General features: G+C 47.3%; 2 protein-coding genes across 4 annotated transcripts in view; both read right to left on the bottom strand.

The window, feature by feature from the left end:
• LOC307214263 (uncharacterized protein) overlaps positions 1–10407 on the bottom strand; it is a gene marked incomplete at its 5' end in the record, with an annotated part of 110036 nt that extends 99629 nt beyond the window's left edge. For all 3 annotated transcript variants that reach the window (XR_013837869.1, XR_013837870.1, XR_013837871.1), the window contains one exon: positions 10295–10407. The remainder of the gene's footprint in view (positions 1–10294) is intronic.
• A 7821-nt stretch (positions 10408–18228) lies between these two features.
• IRF2BPL (interferon regulatory factor 2 binding protein like) lies at positions 18229–21397 on the bottom strand. Its single transcript, XM_079991541.1, has one exon. The coding sequence runs from the start codon at positions 21257–21259 to the stop codon at positions 19049–19051; it is 2211 nt and encodes a 736-aa protein (XP_079847667.1). The 5' UTR covers positions 21260–21397; the 3' UTR covers positions 18229–19048.
• Between the last annotated feature and the right edge of the window lie 1861 nt (positions 21398–23258).

The raw sequence follows: 23258 nt of genomic DNA, 5'->3' as shown, positions 1-23258 counted from the left end.
ATTTGAACCGCCGACCTTCTGATCAGCAAGTCCTAGGCTCTGTGGTTTAACCCACAGCACCACCCGCGTCCTTTAAAACACATATACCCATTATTAATTTACACAGCGACACTTAATATGTTTGTGAATCTAGACAGCAGGGGATATTTTTGAAGGCATGGTTAGCTCACCCGTGAAAATCATGGCTGAGTGGCAATTTGAACCTGGGTCTCCCAAGTCCTAGACCAGCACGATGACCACTGCACCAAACTGGCTGTCACTCCCTCACTATAGAATGCTGGCTAGTGTTAATACACCTGTGCTCTCCTAAGACTGAAACATTCTATGCATTCCAGTCTCAGGGATGCTGTGTGTTCTCTTAAAGGGCCAGGAATCTACAGAAACGTTCTTTATATGCTCACAGGAAACAACTGCATTGATCAAGACTGTATGCTATAGAAGATGGTTGCTACATCATTCTTTACCACTATTTCCAATGCGGAAGGTGCAGTCTAAGCTTTCCAGTATGAGCCTGCTTCCTTTCTCATCAAAAGTCAGACAGCCGTGGCCACGATGCAGGAACATGCACAACCTTACCGGGGAACACTCAGTCTTTCACCATCTCCAGTTGCTTCCCCATTCATTCTCTGCAGCCCTGTTCTTAACATAAGTCAGGAGTCGGCAAACTTTTTCAGCAGGGGCCCGTCCACTGTCCCTCAGACCTTGTGGGGGGCCGGACTATATTTTGGGGAAAAAATGAACGAATTTCTATGCCCCACAAATAACCCAGAGATGCATTTTAAATAAAAGCACACATTATACTCATGTAAAAACACCAGGCAGGCCCCACAAATAACTCAGAGATACATTTTAAATGTATAAATGTTTAAATACATTTTAAACAGTCTACTCATGTAAAAACACGCTGATTCCCGGACCATCTGCGGGCCGGATTTAGAAAGCAATTGAGCCGGATCTGGCCCCCAGGTGTTAGTTTGCCTACCCATGACATAAGTCAGCAAGATTAACATGAGTCAACGGTGTGATGCAGCAGCAAAAAAAAGCTAACGCTATTCTAGGCTGCATCAACAGAAGTATAGTGTCCAGATCAAGGGATGTAATAGTATCATTCTATATTCTGCCTTAGTAAGACCAGACTTGGAATACCGTGTCCAATTTAAGAAAGATGTTGACAAGCTGGAACGTGTGCAGAGGAGGGAAACCAAGATGATCAAGGGTGTGGAAACTAAGCCTTATGAGGAGTGCTTGAAGGAGCTGGGTATGTTTAGCCTGGAAAGGAGGAGACTGAGAGAAGATATGATGGCCATCTTCAAATAACTTAAAGATGTCACATGGAGGAGGGAGAATGCTTGTTTTCTCCTGCTCTGGAGGGTAAGATTTGAACCAATGGCTTCAAGTTGCAAGAAAGGAGATTCTGGCTAAACATTCGGAAAAACCTTCTGACAGTAAGAGCTGTTCGGCAGTGGAACAGACTCCCATGAGAGGTGGTGGACTCTCCTTCCTTAGAGGTTTTTAAACAGAGGTTGGATGGTCATCTGTCATGGATCCTCTACCTGAGATTCCTTTATTGCATGGGGTTGGACTAGATGACCCTTAGGGTCCGTTCCAACTATAAGATTCTATGATTCTATTGTATCCTGTCATACAGAAGAGGTAGCATTGAAGTGTAGATGTGCATAAGCTTTCTTCGTTCGTTCGTTCGTTCTTTCTTTCTCTCCCATTCCCCCCCCCCTCACACACACAGTGTGGGGAGGAAGTTTGGAGTGGAGGAGCATAAAACAAATAACTTTTCAAAAGGCAGTAGAATAACATCACCAAAATGGCAGGACCCTCCAACAGTTAGAAAGATAGTGTAGCACTTGTCTCTAGTCTAAAGAGTCATATGAATTTCCCCCACCCAGCTGTTACAGCAGGAGAATAGGCAGCTGCTTTCTAAAAGTTAAAAACAAAATCACAAAATGGTGTGATCACAGGAAAGCCAATTTACGCTAATCCCCAGCGAAAGAATGGGTACCATTTAAACAACACTTATGGAAACCTATTCCAAACATGTTCCATTAGTACAATGGAAATATTAGTTGTGTGTAGGGGGGGGGGGAGGATGTATTTTTTTTTTAGATAGATACACAATTGAGTGATATTCCTGCATCAAATATGCTTCCTCATGAGAAATCACAATGACATTTGTATCAGGGCCAGCCCAATACATTTTGTTCCCGAGTTAGAGCAGAAATCTTGCCCTCCATCCCTAAGTAAAAATGTGCAATGTGCAGCAGAACCCAAGGGCAGTCAAGTTATTTTGGCAATAGAGGCAGAAAATCCTGAAAGCACCTCTTCCACTCCCTGGCAGTAAAAATATAATAATTAATTATAATTACAAGCAATTAAACATCTATCAATTTGCTGCCTGTTCATGACACCCAAAAATCTGCTGCCTGAGGCAGCTGCCTCCCTCTGCTTAATGGTAGGGTCAGTGCTGCCAACTGTGAATTCATCATGCCCCTCGTAGTAACCTGGCAGGCTTTTAAATATGTCCAGTCCAGCACACTTTTGTGTGATCTGCCACTGAAAATAGTTCAATGAGTTAGTCAGACTTCACCTCATTTCATGGTTTTTTTACCAGTTAGTATTCCGCTTCCTGTTTCCCACACTTTTGCAGCTCATGAAAGATGTTTGGGTCTCATTAAATAGTTGCAAATCCTCCAATTATTAGTCTGAACAAATATTTTTCATCTTTCATTGTCGCAGGCCACCTTTTCATTACAAATACCTTCTTTTTAAAAAATAAAAAATAAAAAGTACATTTTGCAGAAGAACACCCACTGAATCAGTTCACTAATCCTGAACATTATCGCTCTTTGATGTTTTCCAATATTCGTATACAATTCCACTGTAATAAGGGTCCAACTGTTACACATGAGAGATTGTTGTGCCATCACAAATCTCAGTAACAATAAAAACACGAAGCAAATGGAGGCTGTATTTTATAGTGGAATACTTTCACTGAATGGATTCCACACACACATACAAAATGACAGAAAATCAATGCCTGTGTATGGAAGAGGTAAACTCATTAACCAATATCCATTATGTTCACTTTTGCACATACTGCTTCAACTGTAAACATTTTAGCCAATTATTTTGAAGCTGGAATAAAGCGTTCTACGTTTTAAATGCTCCCCACCCCACCCCCCGTTCCTTCATTATGGCAGAAAAACTGCATTCTGTATTCAATTCAGTGGGAATGGAGGCAATCAAGAAATAATTATTTCCTTGACAACCGGCTCGGTTATCATTGGTACAGAAATAGTGTGGGCCTTGCAGTTGTCAATCATGGATGGGACAGGAGGCACTCTGGGGAAAACCTTCATGGGGGGCGGGGAGCTGGGGGGAGGGAGGGATGCATTGCTAAATAACGTCCTATATCTGAGTCAGGGAACTGGAGTGAATGAAAACACTAAGTCAATAGTGAATTGGCACAAGGCTTGAAATGTTTCCCCTTCTGTTTGACATGTGTTCTCATTAGCATGTTTCCAGTATGGTATATGGGCGGCTAGAAGGGCATCCCTCTGAACAAAGCCTCCTTTATCCTGAATAAAATCGCTTGAAGGGGAGGAGTGTTTCACTCTCAGTACTATCCCGCCTGCATGGAACAAAATGTGTTATTATCAGATGACTTTTTCATCAGCAAATCCTCCTGCAGTGTCAGAGTGATGTGGCGCTTTGCGATGTCGCAACCGTTGCCACTTCCTCTTCGAAAAACACTTAACACGCATCCACTGTGAGTCATAGGACTGGGTTGTCAACATGCCTTTTATTTCTTAGAGAGCATCTTAGGCTACATTATGAATTCAGGCAGAAAACATCAGTGCAAAATGGGGTCTGTGGGGTAAATTGACAGTTTCCCTTTTAAAATAAACTAGGAAATGAATGAACTAATTTAAGGATTGAACACACACACACACACACACACACACAAGTTCCAAAAAAATTCCATGTATTTTAAAGGGGAAAATAATTGTTGTATGTATGTACTTTGATATTTTGCGTGTAGATTTCTGCATTCAGAGAGAAAATGTAACATGAGAGGCACTACAGTTTAGACACTTCTGCTGCAAATTTTCCCTCAGAAAGTGAGACAAACCCTTGATTTTTAAAAGCGGTTTGTGATTCTAGGGTGTTCCGTTTCTTTAGTTATACAAGAGTGGCTTGATTGGCTTGTAACTGACATGGTGGTTTGTCTTTTTCTTCTTTTGAGTGTGGAAGCAGGCTATGAAAAAAAGTCCAGCAGGCCTTAAAAAAACCAACACCTTTACCAATCTGTCAGTGAGTGAAAGCCAACTAAGTCATACTCAGAGTAGACTCATTGAAATAAATGGGCATAAATACTTAAGATTTCATTGACTTAAGTGTTACTTAGTGGGATATCTCTTATATGGAACATCAAATTGGAATGTAATAATATAAATAAAATAAATTCTAGCATTTAGCTAGAAACTGAAACTCAAGCAAGTTCCCACAGTAAATCACAACAATTCATTTTTGTTTCCTTCATACCACCAAAGAATATTTATCATGACTAGTTTGTAAATGTCCAAAATAGCTGCTTTGCAATAACAAACATTTCTGACATTTACCATAACATATAGGCTAAAAATGGGTTGTTGTCAGTCTGTAATCTGTCTTCAGATCAAGGACACATGAACTCATAGGCCTCCCTGATACTGAGCAGACTGGTTCATCTAGCCCAGTCTACTCTCACTGACATGGCCCTTCTAGGTTAAAATAAACCTTTCCCCAAAACTTTTACTTAAGAACATTTGAACGGGAGATACGAAGCACTGAGATGGTGCTGCAATTCAAATAGCAAGCAATGAACTATGACTCATCCCTAACTGCAGCTGAAGGGGAAATGGTACACTGCTGAAAAATGGGCAAGCAACAGAGTCTTTAGGAGGCTGGGGGTTGGGTGGGCTTTTAAAGCAATGGAGAATGGACTACAGTGGTACCTCAGGTTAAGTACTTAATTCGTTCCAGAGGTCCGTACTTAACCTGAAAGTGTTCTTAACCTGAAGCACCACTTAAGTTAATGGGGCCTCCTGCTGCTGCTGCGCTGCCGGAGCACAATTTCTGTTCTCATCCTGAAGCAAAGTTCTTAACCTGAAGCACTATTTCTGGGTTAGCGTAGTCTGTAACCTGAAGCGTATGTAACCTGAAGCGTATGTAACCTGAGGTACCATGGTAATGACACATAGCTTTAGGACAGAAGTGCGACCCTCTACAACACTTCTTTTCAGATGTTCCACCCAGCCACCTTCATCCAAGAGAGAATCCACTGCTCCTGCCACATCAGAGGACTTGGGCAATTAGCAAAAGAAAAGGTTTGAGCAACTTGAAACATGAAATCTGCTGCCCAACTTGTATGACCAAACAGCTGGAAGGATCAATGTCATGAAGATCAATGTCATGAGCTAAGACCTAGGAGCTACTTTATGAGCTAACACCTGATTTCACAAATAAACATTGCAGGGAAGGCGGCTTAATCCGTTTCACAATCAGTTCACCATCCCAACTGAAATGACATATACATATACCAACACTGCTGGTTGTTGTTGGGAGAGAAAGCACTATAGATCCGAAGCAAATCTCCCTCCCCGCATGACTGCTAATAATTAGGGGGTCGCTTTTTGTTTTTGCTTTGTTTAAAACAGCATATCCTGTTCACAAACTTCCTGCATCATGTCTAGTTTGTGTTTCAGAGGAGGAGAAGGGGGCGGGGGACAGGAGCCGGCAGTAGGACAGAGTGGCTCTGTTCTCTGATTAATCAGCAGTTCTCAGGAAACTGCTGTGCTACTGTGTAGAATCATGGGAAATAAATGACTTCAGATTGTGGGTGGGATATCTGAGCACAAGCAACCGCCATGTTAAAACCTCACTGTATTTGTCAATATGGCGTCATACCCAAATGTGGCTTGCCTTGCAAAAGCAGCTCTGAACAATTCTGGCTTGCCCTGTCTACGCCATCCATTATTTAGTCACACTTCAGCAAGGTGCCATTTATATAACTGATTCATTCATACCTCTAAACTTTCATTTAATAATAGGCTTATTACCGAGGACCATGGAGTCTTAAAGTCTGCATTGCTATGATTTCACCAAACAGGGCAGACACTACCTAGTTCAGAATCTGGGGCATATACAGGATTGCCATCCGGCCAGAAAAAGGGAATGAAAACCCTGCCTGGTTTGCTCCTCTGCTTTTAACTGATTTGAGACACACAGCAACCCTTGGCTATCTCACATGTTTAAGGTAAGGGGCAGTCTCATCCTGTTTCACCCCACAGGGTGGGTGCCTTGTGGAACCCCAGACCTGCACCTATTCATCTGGCCCTAGTGGTATCACTGCACCTACCGATAGCCAGCTGCTCTGAAAACGCTTCATTCTTTTTTTTGTGGACTTAAACTAGTGACAATAATTTGGAGCCACTGAAATTTTTGCCTCTTATTGAAATAAATTACTTCCCTCCTCACTCAGTCTCCACTCTCTGACACAGCCTAATGTCACTCTGAAATCTTTTCAAAAATAGGTCAGGTTTCTCCAACTGACAAGTACAGACAGGAACATCAACTACAGGAGCAGCAGTTTCGGGATGATTTACATTTTCAACATTTAACACCATGACCTTTCACAAAGGGAAGGAGGGCTTGCCTTTGCTGATATGAAGGGGCTGGGCTGACACTCTCAAACTGAGCCCTCTGTGCTCAAAATCACTGGGAGTTAGACCCATTGCCTTTTGTCACAGTACACTTAGGTATTGTTTTCAGGAGGCTGGAAGTGGGTGGTGATTCTGCTAAATTTGGAGTTGGGCATGTTGGTTTCACTGAAGACCTCCCTAATTTTCTCCTCAGAATTCAAGTACTGCTGACTATAACAGATAAAAAGTGTGCATTAACAATGTGAGCTTCTGCTATACTGTCTGGAAAAATGAGTGCTGATGCAGGGACTGGGCCCAGAGATCTAGAGGGAGGAGGGATCAACTGAGCAAATCTGTCAGTTTTGATTGCTTTCAGTTTCTCATTTTTCCATTCTTCAGTTCTCCACATTTTCCACATCAGTTTGTAAATTTTATTTTTTTTTTAGTCCTCAAGCATTGTGCGTGCATCAAATGTGCACAACTTGATAGTTGCCTGTATTTATATGCAGACTTTTACCCAGTATATGCATTTTTGTACAGTATATTTGCCTAGAGAACTGGGATTTAAACTTCATAGAAATGCTAATTTAGAAGGATGTCTGTGTTTCAGTTCACATATTGTTCTGGGAAGTGTGAATTTGGTTAACTGAAACAAATTTCTTCCCCATCCTTACTAAGGGCATCTTGCCTAAGACACACACATATATACACACACACTGGAACTTTCCATCCAGGCTCTTAGTATTGCTCCTTATAAATGGGCTTTTAGAACTAATTTAATGTATTTCCATTCATTTGCTATTCTTTGCCATAGGGCTTTATGCATAGGCTTTGGCAACACAGTATCTAAAAAGATAATAAAAATAGTAAATAATGACCTTGCCAGAAATCAAAATAAATAACCCCTAGCTTCTCCTGAGGCACAGAACACCTACATCACTACTTGAAAATAGTCAATGTTGCCCATATGATCCCACAGGAGAAGGGGGCCTGCAAAGGAGCAGCCAAGTTTGCATAAAAGCTAAAGCCCAGTCCAGAAAATGGAATGCAATAAAAGTTCAGCTTTGGCAATCCATGTCCCTGTAGAAAACTCAGAGCCAGCAAAAACAAAAACAAAACTACATTTTGCAGGACTATGAATGGCCCACACAAATAGAATCTCCATAGATGATTCTCATGATGAGTGGTACTTCTCTTTCAGCATCTTCTGGGAATGTTCACATCATTACCATGGCTAGATTTGAAAATAAGGTCCATATTTGAAGCACTGTTAAAGAGTCACTGTTCTTTAGAGGGGTAGGGAACTGCATTCCTTAAACAGGTGATTTACTATTGTCAGAAATGACCATCCCAATATGATCAGTGGAAAGGACCTTTTCAATAGTGGGCTCCTTCAGGCAGAAGGACTGGAATGAAGGAAGGAAGGAAGGAAGGAAGGAAGGAAGGAAGGAAGGAAGGAAGGAATAAAGTATATATTCAACTAAAGTCAGCACTGAGTGCAAATTTCAAGCTGTGTGTGTGAGAAAGAGAAAGTAGTAATGTCAGAAAACCCCCACATTTGACATTTGTTTCTCAGATTTCTCTGAGACTACAGCTTCCATCCACATGGATTTTCAGGAAACTCTGTGCCCCCACATATGCTTACTAGAGACAAAAACACTTTTTTTTACATTCCTTGGCCAGTAATGAAAGAGGAGTTAATCAAGAGACTCTAGTTTTACTGAGGTTCCTTTCCTCTCTTTCTATTCATTTCAGCCTCTAATCCACCCATTGAATATGTAAACAAATCAGAAATTACAAGGCCATTGACCCAGGTTAACTGATCATGTTAATAAACCTTGGGAAGATTAGCAGCTTTATGGTCATATTCCTATCACATAAACCAGCAGGTGCCCCTCTCAGTACAAAAATGGAGGCTGCCAAGGCTTTCTTTAGATTGTTCTGTCCAAAGGGAACTGCTGATTCTTTCAGCCTAGGAAGTTGCACACGCCCTATAAAGACCCCCATTACTGTGTGGAAGGTTAACTCCTGAGAGGATTCACCCACCTAAGCTAAAGAAGTTAACCATAATTGGTGTGAGGTAAAAAAATAAAAAATAAAAAAGGGCTTTGCTCCATACCAAAAATATATTGCTTTCAATTTTGGCAACAGCATTAAAAACAGCCTTCAATGACTCAACGAATTTCATAGAGATATAATTAAGCCCCCCAATCCTGTGGTGAAATCAGAGATATCCACATTTCACAACTGAAGAAAATTGAAGGAGAAAGCTTTAGCAAGTTGGCCAAAGAGAAAGCCAGCATTAAAAAGAACACTGAAAAGTAGGAAATCCATTTACAGCGGGCACTGCCCTTGCCCTGGATTGTCTGAACATGACAAAAATCTGGGTCAGTAGAACATTTTGTACTTCTGTAGGATTCTGTTTGCTTAATGAATGGGATGCAGAAATAAATCCTCCACTGCAAGGAGCACATGGAGCACATTAGTGTGCAGCACCACACTGCATCTACACTTCTTTAACTGGCCCCCTACACATGTCTAGACTTAACAGTGAATTGTGCATCATCACACAAAAGATGAAGGACACAGAAGATGGAGTCTTTCAAAATGATAAAGCCTTATTCAATAAAGGGGTTTCAAGTACTAACCTGTAAAACATGTGCAGTTTGCTTTTTTTATGCAGCCATAAAAACTGGGAAAGAATTGAAAAACCTTGAGTATTGTTCTTTTAAGGTCTATGGATGAAAGAAGGAAAAGAAAATAAGGGCATGGGAAGTGACATCCAGTTCCAGCTCTTATCTGGTATCTCAGGAAAGGCTTTCTGATACCTCAGTGCAACAGAGGTGAAGTTCTGGGTGGTTCGTGTCAATGTAACAGCAGAAGCATTCTACTGATCTCACTAAATTGCCTGTCAGCTGGAACCCCATTATAAAATGTTCCTGCCAAATATTAGGAGTGTCAGGTTGTGCCAACATCGCTTGCTCCAGGGTAGCCAGAGTGAGTCACTGAACTCTTGAGATTCACACTGCAAGTTCTTCAAAGAAGCAGCTGCGGTTTTTGTATGCACAGCAGACAGCGCCTTATCAGTACTGAATAAATCATGAAAATATTGAAAACAAATGTTTTGACTTATTCCTGGCTAGAAGGTGTTAAGGGATGTCTGTTTATTTTCATACATATTCAATACTTTGACCTCTTCCTTGTGTCTTTGTGACATATTTACCTAGGGGTCTAGGCATATTAAAAACAAATGGAAATGAAAAGGAAGAGCTGCCTGGTCCTGCAGAGTTCTGAAGTGAACAGGAGAATGTTAAAGACCACCAACCAATGACTGAAAAGTAGATTGAAACTAGCAGTTTATATTCAGTTTTTCTCCCCCAAATAACAGCCCAACTCTATATGCATGAAATTCTAAAGCTGTATGTTGTTTCTGTTTTACAGACTCATAGAAAATGTACCCTTTTGTGTAGGAAATAACATTCAACCTACTACACATGTAATTGTGCATACATGTAAACATTTTGTGACATATTACATGAACCCTGAGCTCCATCTCGGCAGTGGTTAGTAACTTGGGCCGCAATCCAAAGTGCACTTACTTAAAACTGGGTTCCGCTGAGTTCCTTGAGGCGTATATCTTCAAACTTGCAGAGCTTTATTCCAGGGTTCATCATTTGAAACATATCCCTTCTTCCCAATTCCTGGGGATCCCAACAAATGTGGCACAATACAGAATTGACAACTAGTTGTGGGAAGAATATACGGCACAAGGAACAGCTCTGGTACTGCAAAGGATGCTCTCAGATGATAGTTCTGTATTTGCACAAGTACTACATTCAAGATAACTTATTCAACCCTGGATAGCTGAATAAAGCTTTGTGCCAAATAACATTTGGGGGGGGGTTACACTCATTTCATACATTATCATCATTATCATCATCATCATCATCATCATCATCATCATCACATGACCTGTTCTACCTTACCTTCCCCTATTTCCATGCACACAGCTGCAGAGGCAGTCATTTCTCTGTTCTGTTAATTCAACAATGATGTACCAGTCCACACACGATCATTCTTCTTTTTGTGCTATGCAGACTACTACGCTATTTTCAAGCTGCTCCCCTTTCACTTGATAAAAAACCATCTGCTACAGTGGAGTTAAGAGAGCACAGGATCAACTCTCAGCCTTCACTCAGAAGTGTTAGATCATTGTTACTACAGGCAGCAGAATCGGGATAGGATTCTTTTCTATATCATGCACAAAAATAGGGTAAACTACAACTAGATGAGAGGATTAAATGCCTCAATGCCCACCTCCCACCTAATGTTACTGTTTAAGGCTCTTGATTGTGCATTGACAGCCACAGCCCTACTAGTTCAGTACCTGATGTCAGATGTGGGGCAGGGAGGCATGGTTTTGGGGAAACAGCCTTTGGGCCAAACTGTAACCTGTGCCAGGCTTACTTAGGACTACAGTTTCCCCTTCCCTGATCTAAGCTTTGGAACCACGTGTTTAATATTTCTGACAGTTAAGAACTAAAAATGTGCTTCTAAATGTTTTGAGCACAGGGGTAAATTACTGAGGCTGCAATTCTAAGCACGTATTTCTGGGAGTAAACTCCACTGAATATAGTGGGATTTACTTTTGAGAAAACATGCACAGGACTGCACTTCTTATCAGAAAATTGTTCTCTGCATATTGGTAGTGACAGGGGCTTCGCCTACAACAATTTAGCAGGGAGATGACTTCACTAGTGCTTGTCCCTCAGGTATTATGAAGCCGTCTCATGAGGATGGTTTCACTAACCTTACTTGACAGCAAATAATGCACAGCCTGTGTGTACGCACAGCAGGGGCTCCTGGCAAATCCTAGCCCCTTGGTGCTTTGCGCACCCAAATCACGCACAGCTTGAAAAAACAAGCGCTTCTCTCCTGGAGGTTTGGGTTGGGTTTTTTTGGGGGGGGGGTATGTAGCAGGGTCAACCCCACCACTGAGTATTCAGGCAATTGATTTGGGATTATCATGAAATGACAGCAAATTGTTAGCTCTTGTTCCTTATTATTATTGTTATTATTGAGGGAGAGCCGCTTACAGCATTTTCTACCTCAGGCGGCACAATAGATTTAAGCCTTCCCGAATTTTGGGGTGTGGAATCGCTGTTCCTCCTCAGGCAGCAGAATGCCTTCGGACAACCGTGTGACTGGACTTTTCTAAAGCCCTGCAGACTCTGCCTTCATTATGTATATTTTGAAATATTGTGCATTTAATTGTTTTTCTTTTACATCTCTGCAGTTTAAGGCACTGCGGTTTTAGACTGTTGTAAGCCACACAGAGAAGTGGATGAGGGGGTGGGCGAAGAGGACGAGAGAGACGCCTCGACGTGGAACAAAGCTAAGCTCTGGCAAAGCAGGCAACTTGGGTCCAGCCACCCCACACAGCCGAGAGGAGAGAAAACCCTCCCAGGGTGCACCGCGGCGGCGGCTCCTTCTCCCGCCCCTTCCCGCTCTGCCTACCCTGAGTCATTCCATCGGAACTAGCGTAGTTGTAGTAACGGGGCGGGGCGGAAGGGAGCGGAGCGCTGCGCGGGTGGGAGGTTACGAGTTGAAGCCGAGGTGAAGCGCAGGCCCTGCCTCTGAGCTCGCCGCCGCTTCCTCCTGCCTCTCCCTTGCAAGGGCACGCGGCTTCCTTCGGAGCCTTTCCTTCCCGCACTTTCCAAGGCGCGCTGGATAAACCAGGAGATGGCAGCCCCTTGGCTAGGAGATGGGAGCAGAGTCCAGGAGTCAGGGGGAGGCCCTCGGCCAGACCCTTCTCGAGGAGGACGCCCGGGGGGACCCCGAGAGCCTGCAGTGCAAGGTTCAAGTCTCCCGTCCCCTCCTCTCCGACGGCCTGTCAGCCCGTCAGTGACGAGGACGCCTTGCAGCGCGAGATAGAAGAGCTGAAACGCAAAGACCTCGCCCTGGATCAGGAAATAGCGCAGCTGACAGCTGAAGGATACAGCCCGGAGGAATTAGAAACCCACATTTCTCTGCTCCATGAATACAATGAGATAAAAGACGCCGGGCAGATGCTGTTGGGCAGGCTGGCGGTGATCCGAGGGGTGACCACCAAGGAGTTGTACCCTGAATTTGAACTGGACGTGAACGACTAAGTGCGACACTTCAGACCCCTAGACTGTCAACGTCCAGGTCCCAAGTGGTGAAAACACAAGTCTTGGAAGTGCAGGTTTTCCTGGAAGCACTTGATGCAACCAAAGCTGGACTATAATGATGCAATTGCACCAGGGCCTGTGTCTCCAAGAAGCCCTCTTGCTGTCTGCCAGCTCACTGCTTTGCCTCTCCATCTACGTGTGCTGCGGTATACTCACACGTTACAATAAATGAATAAACTTTAATTCGATATGAGTTTTCTGTTTCATGCATTCCTTTCGTTGGAGTTGGTGGGTAACCTTTTGCGGGGGGACAGGGCAAGGCCCCCAACCATCTTTATCCAGCCTTGGATGAACCAACAGGGTTTAACACTTTTTCTAAAGTAATGGATGGAGAAGCTGTTGAGCCTATTTCTCTGCTGAGAATTGACGCAGAAAGGCTTTTCCTGGCACCTCTGCCCTGGCTTTTGACACCTGAGACGTGCGTTGTCAGGAGCCACGCTAGTTGGGGGTTTTTTGTGTGTGATCCCATTGTAGCTTTATAAAACTATTTGGAACCTTAGGGTGAAGGGGGCGAGTAATAATAATAATGGTTCAGGCAGGGATCGAGCTCCTTCCCCCCGCCCCACATGGAAGAGCCTTTCAGCCCCGAGATTAATAATCCTGATGTGTTTGTTCAGCCTCGGTTAACAAATCCTGTCACGACAACGCCACGCCCCCTCATATTACTGGAACAATGGCGGGACTGTATCATCGCTGCAGCCTGGCTGGCGGGGCCGGAGCAGTGAAAGAAAGGGAATTCTGCCCGGGCTCCTCGAAGCCGCGCAGGCGCGTTGCGTGTCCCCATTCGGAGCCCTTCTCGATGTTGGGGGGAGGGAGTGTAGCGAGAGAGAGAGACACGTGACTGTCTAGTCCGAGGCCCAGTCAAGTGGAGTTAATTCCCTTCTGTGTTCGCAGGCCGCGGCATTCCAGGGCTGATTCTCCCAGGGTTTGGTTCTGCAGAGCAGCCAAAGGCGGAGCTCCCTGCAAAAGCTGCAAGCCGAGCGGTGTTTCCAGCCGGAGCTCGCCCTCTCTCTCTCCCTCCCTCCCTCACCCGCCACAGTTAAAGCTGCTTTTCTTTTTTTAGCCTGAAAACAAACCAGCCTCAGCAGCTCTAGGCATGGGGCAGGCAGGCAGGCGGAGGAGGAGGAGGGGGAAATGTTGAACAGCTGGGCAGAGTCATCATCGCTCTGGGAAGGAAGGGCGGGAAGAGAGAGCGAAGGGAGAATCTGCAGTTAGAGAAGAGCCATCCAGAGATCAGCCAGGAATGTGTTTTGTGTTTCGTTTTGCAGCCGACTTTCTCTCCAAAAATGGAGGACCGCAGCTGGGGGTGATCAGCAGACGTCCGCGCCGGGGGGAGGTGAGGGGCAAAGGGGTTGCGCGGGATTTCAGAGGCAAAGCTGACTGACGCGAAACTAGTTTCCTCCGAAAAGGGTCGAGGACCTCAACAAGGATGCCGCCTTGCCGCTCGGCGCCAGCGAAATCTGGGGACATGCGCGCTTCGCCTTGGCTTTTCAGACGACCACCAAAAGCTGGAAAGAGCCGAGTTGTGCCAGTGTGTAAACACACAAACATACACAGAACGGGAAACAGGCCGTCCTGGCTGATATTACGGCCCCAGAGAGCCTAGCCAGTGGCTGTTTTTGATTCCCTGCCCCCCGCCCCCAACCCGCACTTTGGTTATACTCCTCCCCTTGGTTGAAGCATCCGGCTAAAACACCAAGGGGCTTCTGAAAAAATCGTGGATGTCTCACCTAAAAAGCGATCGAGCAGATAAAGGGGCATGGAGGACTAAGAAAGCGAGTTTAACAGGCATCCTAACATTCACCCCCCCCACACACACACAAGGAGGGCAATCCATCCCATACTATTCGCCTCGAACCAAGCCACCTTGCTACAAACACGCACCATCTTTTTGCCTTTAAAAAAAATGCACACCAGGGAAATGCTCTTGCCTGGAACTGTTTTCGTATTTGACTACAAACAGATGTGCTTCTCTCCATGTGCTCTTAAAGGACTTCCAATCTAGCAGGAGAATTAATGTGTTTCACTGTAGGATGTCTCGCCTCCCTCCAAAAAGAAAAATGTCACCATCGCCATCCATCCTAGGCTGCAATTCTATTTCCACCCAACCGTTAATCCAGAGGTGGTTTTCTTTAAGAGACATGCAAAGAGTAATCACTGGCCTTCGGCTCTTGTAACTGATATGAGGAGATATGTGGCTTTGATAGAAGTTACACGCTGTAAATGGAGAATAATGGCTCGACGCCAAGGGGGAAGCTGCGCTGCTTTCAAGACTAACTTTGTAAGAGTCAGCATAACAGTGACACTCCAGTCCTCTAATGCAAATCAACAGGATGTGTCACTTTGGCACGGACAGGCCTGCCGGCACACAATACAAGCAACCCTGTTATGAATGGGAGGGGTTGGGGGGGGGGGAGAAAGAGAAACACATCAGCAGGAAGAAAATGGCCAGAAGCAGGAGAGACTTGCTAACCCCCTAGCACACAGCTGCTCTCAGGAAACAACATGCCTCCCTTTAAAAACAAAGAACAGGCTAATTGGAGAAGAAAGCTCAAGGAGATGCAGCTCCTCTGACATGGTTGCAGATTGGCTCTTAGTGCAAAGAGCATGAAATCCAGAAACCTGAAGCACAACGACTGGGCTTTATGGGATCTGAGTGACACTTGAGCCACATTTCTATGCAGGGCACAGCTTTGCTGTTTCCGTTTGTTGTAGCCAGAATAACTAGGACCACACCTCCTGATTCAGCACCACCACCTCAAAATTAGCCCATCCCTCTTTACTGCAGATATCTGCTGTGTTTTCCATAGCTTCTCAGCTAAGGAATTTCTGAACATTTAAAAAAATGTCTCCCCTGATATGCATGTTCTGCCTTGTTCCCGAAAATCCCCCAGTTGCTTTAGGACATAGCAAGGAATAAGCTACTCTTGGAAAGCTGTATTTTCAAAATGTTTAGTTACCACCCCCAAGCAAAGAAACCCTTAGCATTGCAGGGGAAATGAAGGAATTCCAGTAAGTGACACACACACACACACACACCCTTCTCCACCAAAAAGAAAAGATGATGGCTTGTCAGCTCTAGATGACTTTTGAAAAGCCTCTTCAGTGAGGATCAAAGAAAGCTGGCTCATATGCCCAGACTAGCTGCTTAATGGGTCAGAGTAAAATGAAAGGTCACATGGCTGCAGAAGACCTCCATACAACAAATGCCCTCTAGCTATGGTTAACTTTAATTAACTACAGTATTACAATTCACAGCAAGCTTGTTTTTCACACATGCCCACTGTCTCTTGACAGTCTCCTTGTCAACAGAAATAGGAGGGAGGGGGAAGGAGTCAGACTACCTTGAAAAAAAATATGAATAAAGGGGGAGAAACCCTGCAAATTAAAAAGAAGTCTCTGGGGAATATTTGGGTACAATAAATGCACCATAGGGAGGGGAGGAACTTGCTATATTTCTGATGACATATTGTTGACTGATGCTATTATTTATGTTATTTAAAATTCTAGGATTAGGATAAACATACAGCACAATCCTATTCCTGTTTACTCAGAAATAAGAAGCATGTATTCAGTGAAGCTTACTTCCTAATAAATACCTGTATTTATGTTTGCAGGCTGACATCTATATTGCTCATTGGTCACTTAAATAATTTCAATCCATATATATTCCCGTATGCTAATCACACATTTTAAAAAACTTTTTATTTTTTAACAGAACAAAACTTAGGATTCTTATTTTGTACATGTTTATTCCAATCTAAAAAGACTTCAGTAGGTTATGAGATTCATAGCATTAATATAATCCTTTGCAGAAAGTAAAAAGAAAGTTAATCTTTTTTAAAAAAAAATAATAATTAACATAGTAGTATCCAGAGGTGAATCCCAAACAGGCAGAGAAAAACACTACAAAGAGGCTCAGCTCTGGTAATCTAGGTACACAGTAAAGTCCTGAACCTTAGAGCTTCATTTATCACTACTGACAGGAACAGAAACCAAAACTGTAGTAACTAGAAGTAACCAAATATAAACTCAAAGGCCAAGAGGGCTGTATTAAAATGTCTTTTCACATCTGTTTTTCAGTGCACCAAAAGTGCAAATGCTACTGGCTGCTGGCAACCTATGGCACAATGGACCGGGCCCCCAAAACATTGTTGATGTTTTGGTGTGAGGATTGTTATGTACCTTTTCTCTAGTTTGTTTCCCTGAAAAAAAGGCAAAGTTCAGGCAAGGTTTGTTTGCATTTTCCAGCCAGTCAGAGGGGCCTGTGTGTGTTTACTCTGCCTGTTGATCTGGTCACCCAATAGGCATTCTACCAATCCAGATCTCCTGAAAATGCAAATGTTACTTTCACAAACTTAGCAAGAATGAATGCATTTGTCCATTGCCAGGAGGAATGCCGTTTCATTTACTGAAGTCAATAAAAGCTCTCCAATGGGGTGGAGGAAGAGGAAGCAACTTACATCCCCTATTGCTTACCAAACACAGATAAGGATTTATTTAAGAACTATTTTCAAGCTGTCAAGTTACATACAACTAAAATACATGCTACATAAATCTGGCATATCACCAATCCTCCTTGTACTTAGGATGGTGTGTATCATCAATGCCAAAATTCAGTGGAGACCTTTCCTGACCCCTCCTCTGCACTACCTAATTAGCTAGTGCCTAAAGGCTTTGTTATTTTTTATGAAGTATGATATATACATGAAAATAACATCCACGATCACCACTGCCATCACCCTATGTATGTTTACTCAGCAATAGTTGACTAAATTCACTGAGACTTACTCTTAGATGCTGTGCATAGGACTACCATTTTAGTACTGTAATGTTATTAGATACTGTTGTGTTATTCTTTTTAATGAAAAAGGCTTGAAACCAATTCATGCTATAATCCTACACACACTTATCAGGAAGTAAGCCGCACTGCACTCAGTGGGACTAACCTCTGAGTAAACATGCATGAAAATGTAGTATTAGTATTTAATTCCATTGCATTCCTCATACAAAAGATGTCTCTTGTGGAACAGAAAATCCTTGCAGCTGGGAAGGGAAAATGAAAGGCAAGAATGGTGAATAGGAAATGCTTAGTCAGCAATTGTTCTGTCAATATTAAAAGGTGAAATGTAAGCAGGCACAGTGCCAATGGCTAGATATGTTAGATAGCCTCATTAGGTAAAACTCTAGTTGTGTATGTACAAATGACACAGAATAAAACGCAGGTTTGAAGCAGAATAGTGAGGCAATCAAAAGGGGCAACATATTTTGGCCTCCCTATTGTGAAACTACTGGGAAAAGAAAAACTTACTCAGAAACTATTAATATCAATTGAATTTATTACAATTTACTAAGCTCCAAGGCACATTACAGTGTTCTGTTAACTACAGAAATGTATAAAGGACAAACAGAGCAAGTTTTCCATGTACAGCAATTTTGCTCTAGTGTTCAAAAGCTTTCGTGCATCAATAAAGCAAAAACAAAAACAACATGAAGATCGAAAATGTTCAGGTCAATAGAAACAAACTGAAACATTTTTTTTCTTTACAAAGTTGCAAAAAAAAAAATCCCACCCCTATACCACTCCCACCATTTTGCAAACGAACAAAAAGAAATTAAAAAACAAAACAAAACAAACAATAAAAGATGGAAAGTAAAAGTAAAAGACTAACACTCTGGGCTTTTAAAACATAAGCTGTCACCGTTTTGTAGCATTTTTTTAGGCATCAACACTGGCCTTGGCAAAAAGAAAAGGTTTTTTTTTTTCAATTTTCTTATTTTAGAGAAGTGCATACATTTACAAAAATACACACCAGCAGCAGGTAATCGCTAAGGGCTATTTAACTGTGTACCTAGCCAACACACTGCCAAAGAAATGAGAAACAGGTATTATGTGGTAACCAAACAATATTATATTCTGTTTTAACAAAAACAAAACGAAAAAAGAACAGCTCTATCCTTCAAATGAAGAAGGGTACATACCTTTGTTTCAAAATATAGAAACATACGACGAAAATAAGGTCTATACATAAGACTAAACTTTTTGCAGTATTGTCCCGCGGGTTGTTTCTCAATATTCACAATTCTCCATCTTCAGGCGTCTGAAGGGAGTCGCCTTGGCTGTTGGGATTGTTTTGTTTTTTAAGGGTCTCTCTCCTTTTTCACTTTCACGTCCCCCGCTAAAATGGTCGCGATCTCGCCCTGCATAAATGCCCAAGGCACGTTGGAACCGACTAAGGGGCATTTCTCGCCGCTGGGGCAATAGACTTCGCCCGTGGCCCCCTGCGCCTTGATGCTCTCCCGGGAACACGGGAAGCAGAACTTGTGGCTGGGCACCGAGGGGCACTGCACGAAGTGCGTGTCCTCCAAGCGTTCGTGGCAGATGGTGCAGCACAGGGGTCCGCTGTTGGCCATGGGCGAGTCGGGAATGTTTTGCGGGTGCACTTGGTCCATGCCCGGGTGGGCGCTGGGCGGCGGGGGAGCCACCTGCAGGTTCATGTCCCCGTTGCGCGACGCCAGGCTGCGGCGCTGGCCGGGCACCGAGGCGGGCGACACGGGGCTGCTGCTGTTCCTCCGCGTCGACGTGGTCGAGTGCACCGAGCTGCCGTCTTTGGGCGAGTGCGCGTTGCCCAGCGTGTCGGCCACCGACATGAGCGCCGCCATGGGCGACTGGCCGTTCTGCGGGGCCGACTCGGGCGGGGTGGTCCGGTTGGAGTGAGGCCCCAGCGGCGGAGGGGGCGGCGGAGGAGGCACCCCGCCGAAGCCCCCCGCCGACATGGTGAGCTTGAGCGCCTCGCTCTGGCTGGCCATCCACTGCTGCCGCTGCTGCTCCTCGCTCAGCTTCAGGCCGCCTTCCGAAGCCGAGTCCGAAGGCTCCGGAGAGGCCTTCCTCTTGCGCAGGCCGCCGCCGCCGCCGCCTCCGCCTCCCGCGCCGGGCCCGCGGCTGGAGGCCGGCCCGCCCGCCCCGCCGCCGGAGGAAGAAGAGGAGGAGGAGGAGGTGGGGGTCCTGGGCAGGCTGACGAGGGCGGTGGGCAGGATGGGGCAGGAGGCGTCGAGGTAGGGCTGCGGCAACATGTCGGCGCCCACCATCTCCTTGAAGAAGCGCACGGACTCGGGCAGCAGGTCGCCCAGCAGGCGCCAGTCTCCGGAGCCGTGCTTCTTCTCGTACTCGAGGTACTTGAAGCCCGACGACAGGCCGCGGCCGAAGTCCTTCATGCAGTCCTGGTACATCTGCTTGGCCACGCCCGAGGCGGAGGAGAAGACGGTGCCCGAGCCGCTGGGGTACTCGATGAAGAGCTTCAGCTCGTAGTCCAGGCCGGGCTTGGAGACGGCGTCGAAGGCGAAGACGCGGCCCAGCAGCGCGTGGTCCTTCTTGAAGCGCACCTCGTAGGGCGTGCAGCCGGCCAGCGTCAGCAGCGTGTCGCGCACCAGCTTGGGCTTGCTGGCCCACTCCTCGGCGCGGTTGCGGAGGCTCTCGCTCAGCTCGGCCAGCGCCTCGGCGTTGCGCTGCTTCTCCTTCAGCTCCCGCTCCTGGTCGCCGCTGCTCGACACCGAGCCGGGGCGCTTCCCGCACGGGTCGCCCGAGGAGGACGTCGAGGACGACGACGAAGACGACGAGGACGACGACGACGAAGCCGGAGGGCCCCGCGGAGGAGGCAGCGCCACCCCGGACGAGGCCGGCCCGTTGAGCAGCGTCTGCGGCAGCAGGTTGGGCGGCACGTTGAGCTGGGCGCCGCCGCCGCCGCCGCCGCCGCCGCCTCCTGGAGGGAGGCCGCTCACCAAGCCGCCGTGCGCCGCTCGCCGCGACGACGACGACGAGGAAGACGACGACGAGGAGTTAGGGCTCTGGCGGTTCAGCTCGGGCGGCCCGTCGTCTGGCGCTTTGGGGAAGCCGTTGGGGCCGCCCAGGCCATTGGGCATGCGGCCTCCGTGGCTGCCCGGCGGCGGCGGGTACTCGAAGCGGCTGCGCGGCTCGCTCAGTCCGTAGCGCTCCAGGCCCGACGGCGCTTTCGAGGAGGCAGCGTCCACATGGTTCAGCTGCTGCTGCTGCTGCACGGCAGCCGCGGCTGCTGCAGCTGCCGCGGCCGCCGCTTCCTTAGCCGACAGCGCCACGGCTTTGACGCCCACGGGCGGCGGCGGCCCCGGCGATCGCCCGTCCTGGAAACAGCCGTGCGCCCGCTTGAGCTGCCGCGCGGTCTCGATGACGAACTCAATGCGGTCGGCGCCCTCGTAGTTGACGCAGCCCCGGCACACGGGCTCGCTGAAGTCCCAGATCATGGCCCACGGCATGCGCGGCAGATCGCACAGGTAGCACGACTGCCGCCGGGACGACGACACCTGCGCCGCCGACATGGCTGCTGGGGGACGAGGAGGGCGGCTTCGGGCTCTGTCCGGTGCGCGGGCGCTGCTGCCTCAGCCGCTAACCTGCTCCGGCCACCCTGCGCTGGGGGTGGGACTGGCTCCCGCTTTCCCGCTCTTTGGAGGGGGCGGGGGGCAGCGGGCGAGTGAGAGGCGGGGGGAGAACCTTCCCTGCTTCTCCGTTCCTTCCTTCTCGCCTTCCTTTTACCTGGCCTGGCGGGAAGCGCTTCCGAGTCTCCTCGAGCGAGGGGCGTGAGGCGCGGGGAGGGGTTGGCTCCCCTCCCTCCCTCGCTCCCTCCCGCCTTCCTTCCTTCCTCCCTCCAGCAGCTGCTTCTGCCGCTTCTTCGGTGTCTCTAAGCGGCTCCTGCTGCTGCTGCTGCTGCTGCTGCTCCTCCTCTTCTTCTTTCGCGCTGTTGGCGGCGTGGAGGAAAGGGGTGGGCGAGAAGAGACGTCGCCGAGGAGGGAAGCTGAGCGCGGGGCGGGGGCACGGGACCAGCGGAGCTCCGCTACCTGCTGCTGCTGACCCGAGCGCGGCAAGGTGGGTGGAGGAGGTTTTTGGGGAAGGAAGGACGGGTGGACAGAGCGGGGAAGGGACCAAGGGCGCCCCCGGAGCGAGCACCTCGGCGGTCTGGCGGTGGCGGGGTGCTGTTTTGGCAGGCGGGCGGGTGCGCGTGCCTCAGGTTGGCGGCGGCGGCGGCGGCATCCTCGCGAGTAGCAGCAGCAGCGGCGGCGCCGCCAGCTCCTCCACTCACATCCTCGAGCGCCGCTCGGAATTCGAATCGAGGGGGAAGCCGGACTGTCACTCTGGGCTGCCGCCGCCGCTGCCGCCGCCGCCGCGCGTTCCGAGTGCGGCTCTGCCCCTCCTCCTGGCGCGGCGCTCCATTGGCCTCTCGCTCGCTCCGCTCCCGCGCTCCCCCCCAGCTCGGATGCCACCTGGGTGGGGCGTTCACGTCACCGCCGCGCGCTCGCTCCCCCTCCCCCCCCAGCCTTTGCAGTTCCCCTTTCGTAGCACTCGCTGGCTGGCTGGGCAGCTCCCTCCCGCGTCTTCTCCTCTCCCCTCCCGCCCCGCGCTTCCTCTGTGTCTACGGACAGGGAGCCCACTTGTTGCGTGGTTATTGCGCATGCTCGGCACCCTGCCCATTTCCTCCCTCCTCCCCTTGTGTGTGTACAACCGCTGAAGCGAGGCGAGCTGCCCCTTGGAAACCGAGGAAACTCTCTCACACACACGCACACCGAAGGCTATGTTTGGAAAATTAAACACTGGCTCTTCCCCCTCCTCCGCCCCTCTCTTCTTCCCGTCTCCTTCAAGGCAGCTTCCCCCAAAGGGAAAACGCGGCCAGGAAAGCACATGGAGGAGAATGCTATTGCGCCTTCCTGGCTGAGTTTTCCTGCCTGCACGAAGGTGTCGGGTTGGGGGTTGGTGCGGTGTTTTTGCCCTGTTTTGTTTTCCTTCCAGCTCTGGGCGGCGCTAAGTGCTCCTTCTAAGCTCTGGCAACGGCACAATTCGCTGCTGTCAAAATGGAAGGCGAATATGTAGGAGGATTTGGAGACATTTCCTTTGGTACCCGGAGGCTGGTCTGCCTTGTTTATAACTTACATGAGGAGTGAGCTTGCTTGCTCGCTTACTAGGAGCAGAGCATCATTTTCAAAAAGCATCAAGTCGGAATGTTTCTCCCGCTTTGGATCTTCTTGTAATGACACACACACACACAAATATTTTTGTCAATGCTGCAGCCCCCTGCTGTTAAGGCTGGGCTCTCTAATGCAGCTCCGTTTCAAAGAGAGACTTTTTTGAGTGAAGAACTTCGGTGAGATCTATCTGTAAAATCAGGGAGGCAGGGAGCATATAGTGTGCCCATTTCCCTGCCTTCCACAGTCTGGGATTGCAAGGAACTGGAAGGCTCTCCACTGGGCCAAAGCAGGTGAGCGTCTCTCTGATGCTGCTTCTCCCTCGCCCGCCCCCCACCGCAAAGACCTAAGATACTGGGCCGCC

The sequence above is a fragment of the Podarcis cretensis genome (genome assembly GCF_951804945.1).
Source record: "Podarcis cretensis genome assembly, chromosome: 1".
Lineage (NCBI taxonomy): Eukaryota > Metazoa > Chordata > Lepidosauria > Squamata > Lacertidae > Podarcis > Podarcis cretensis.
Note: the sequence above shows the minus strand (reverse complement) of the source record. Positions and strands in the feature narration are given on the sequence as shown.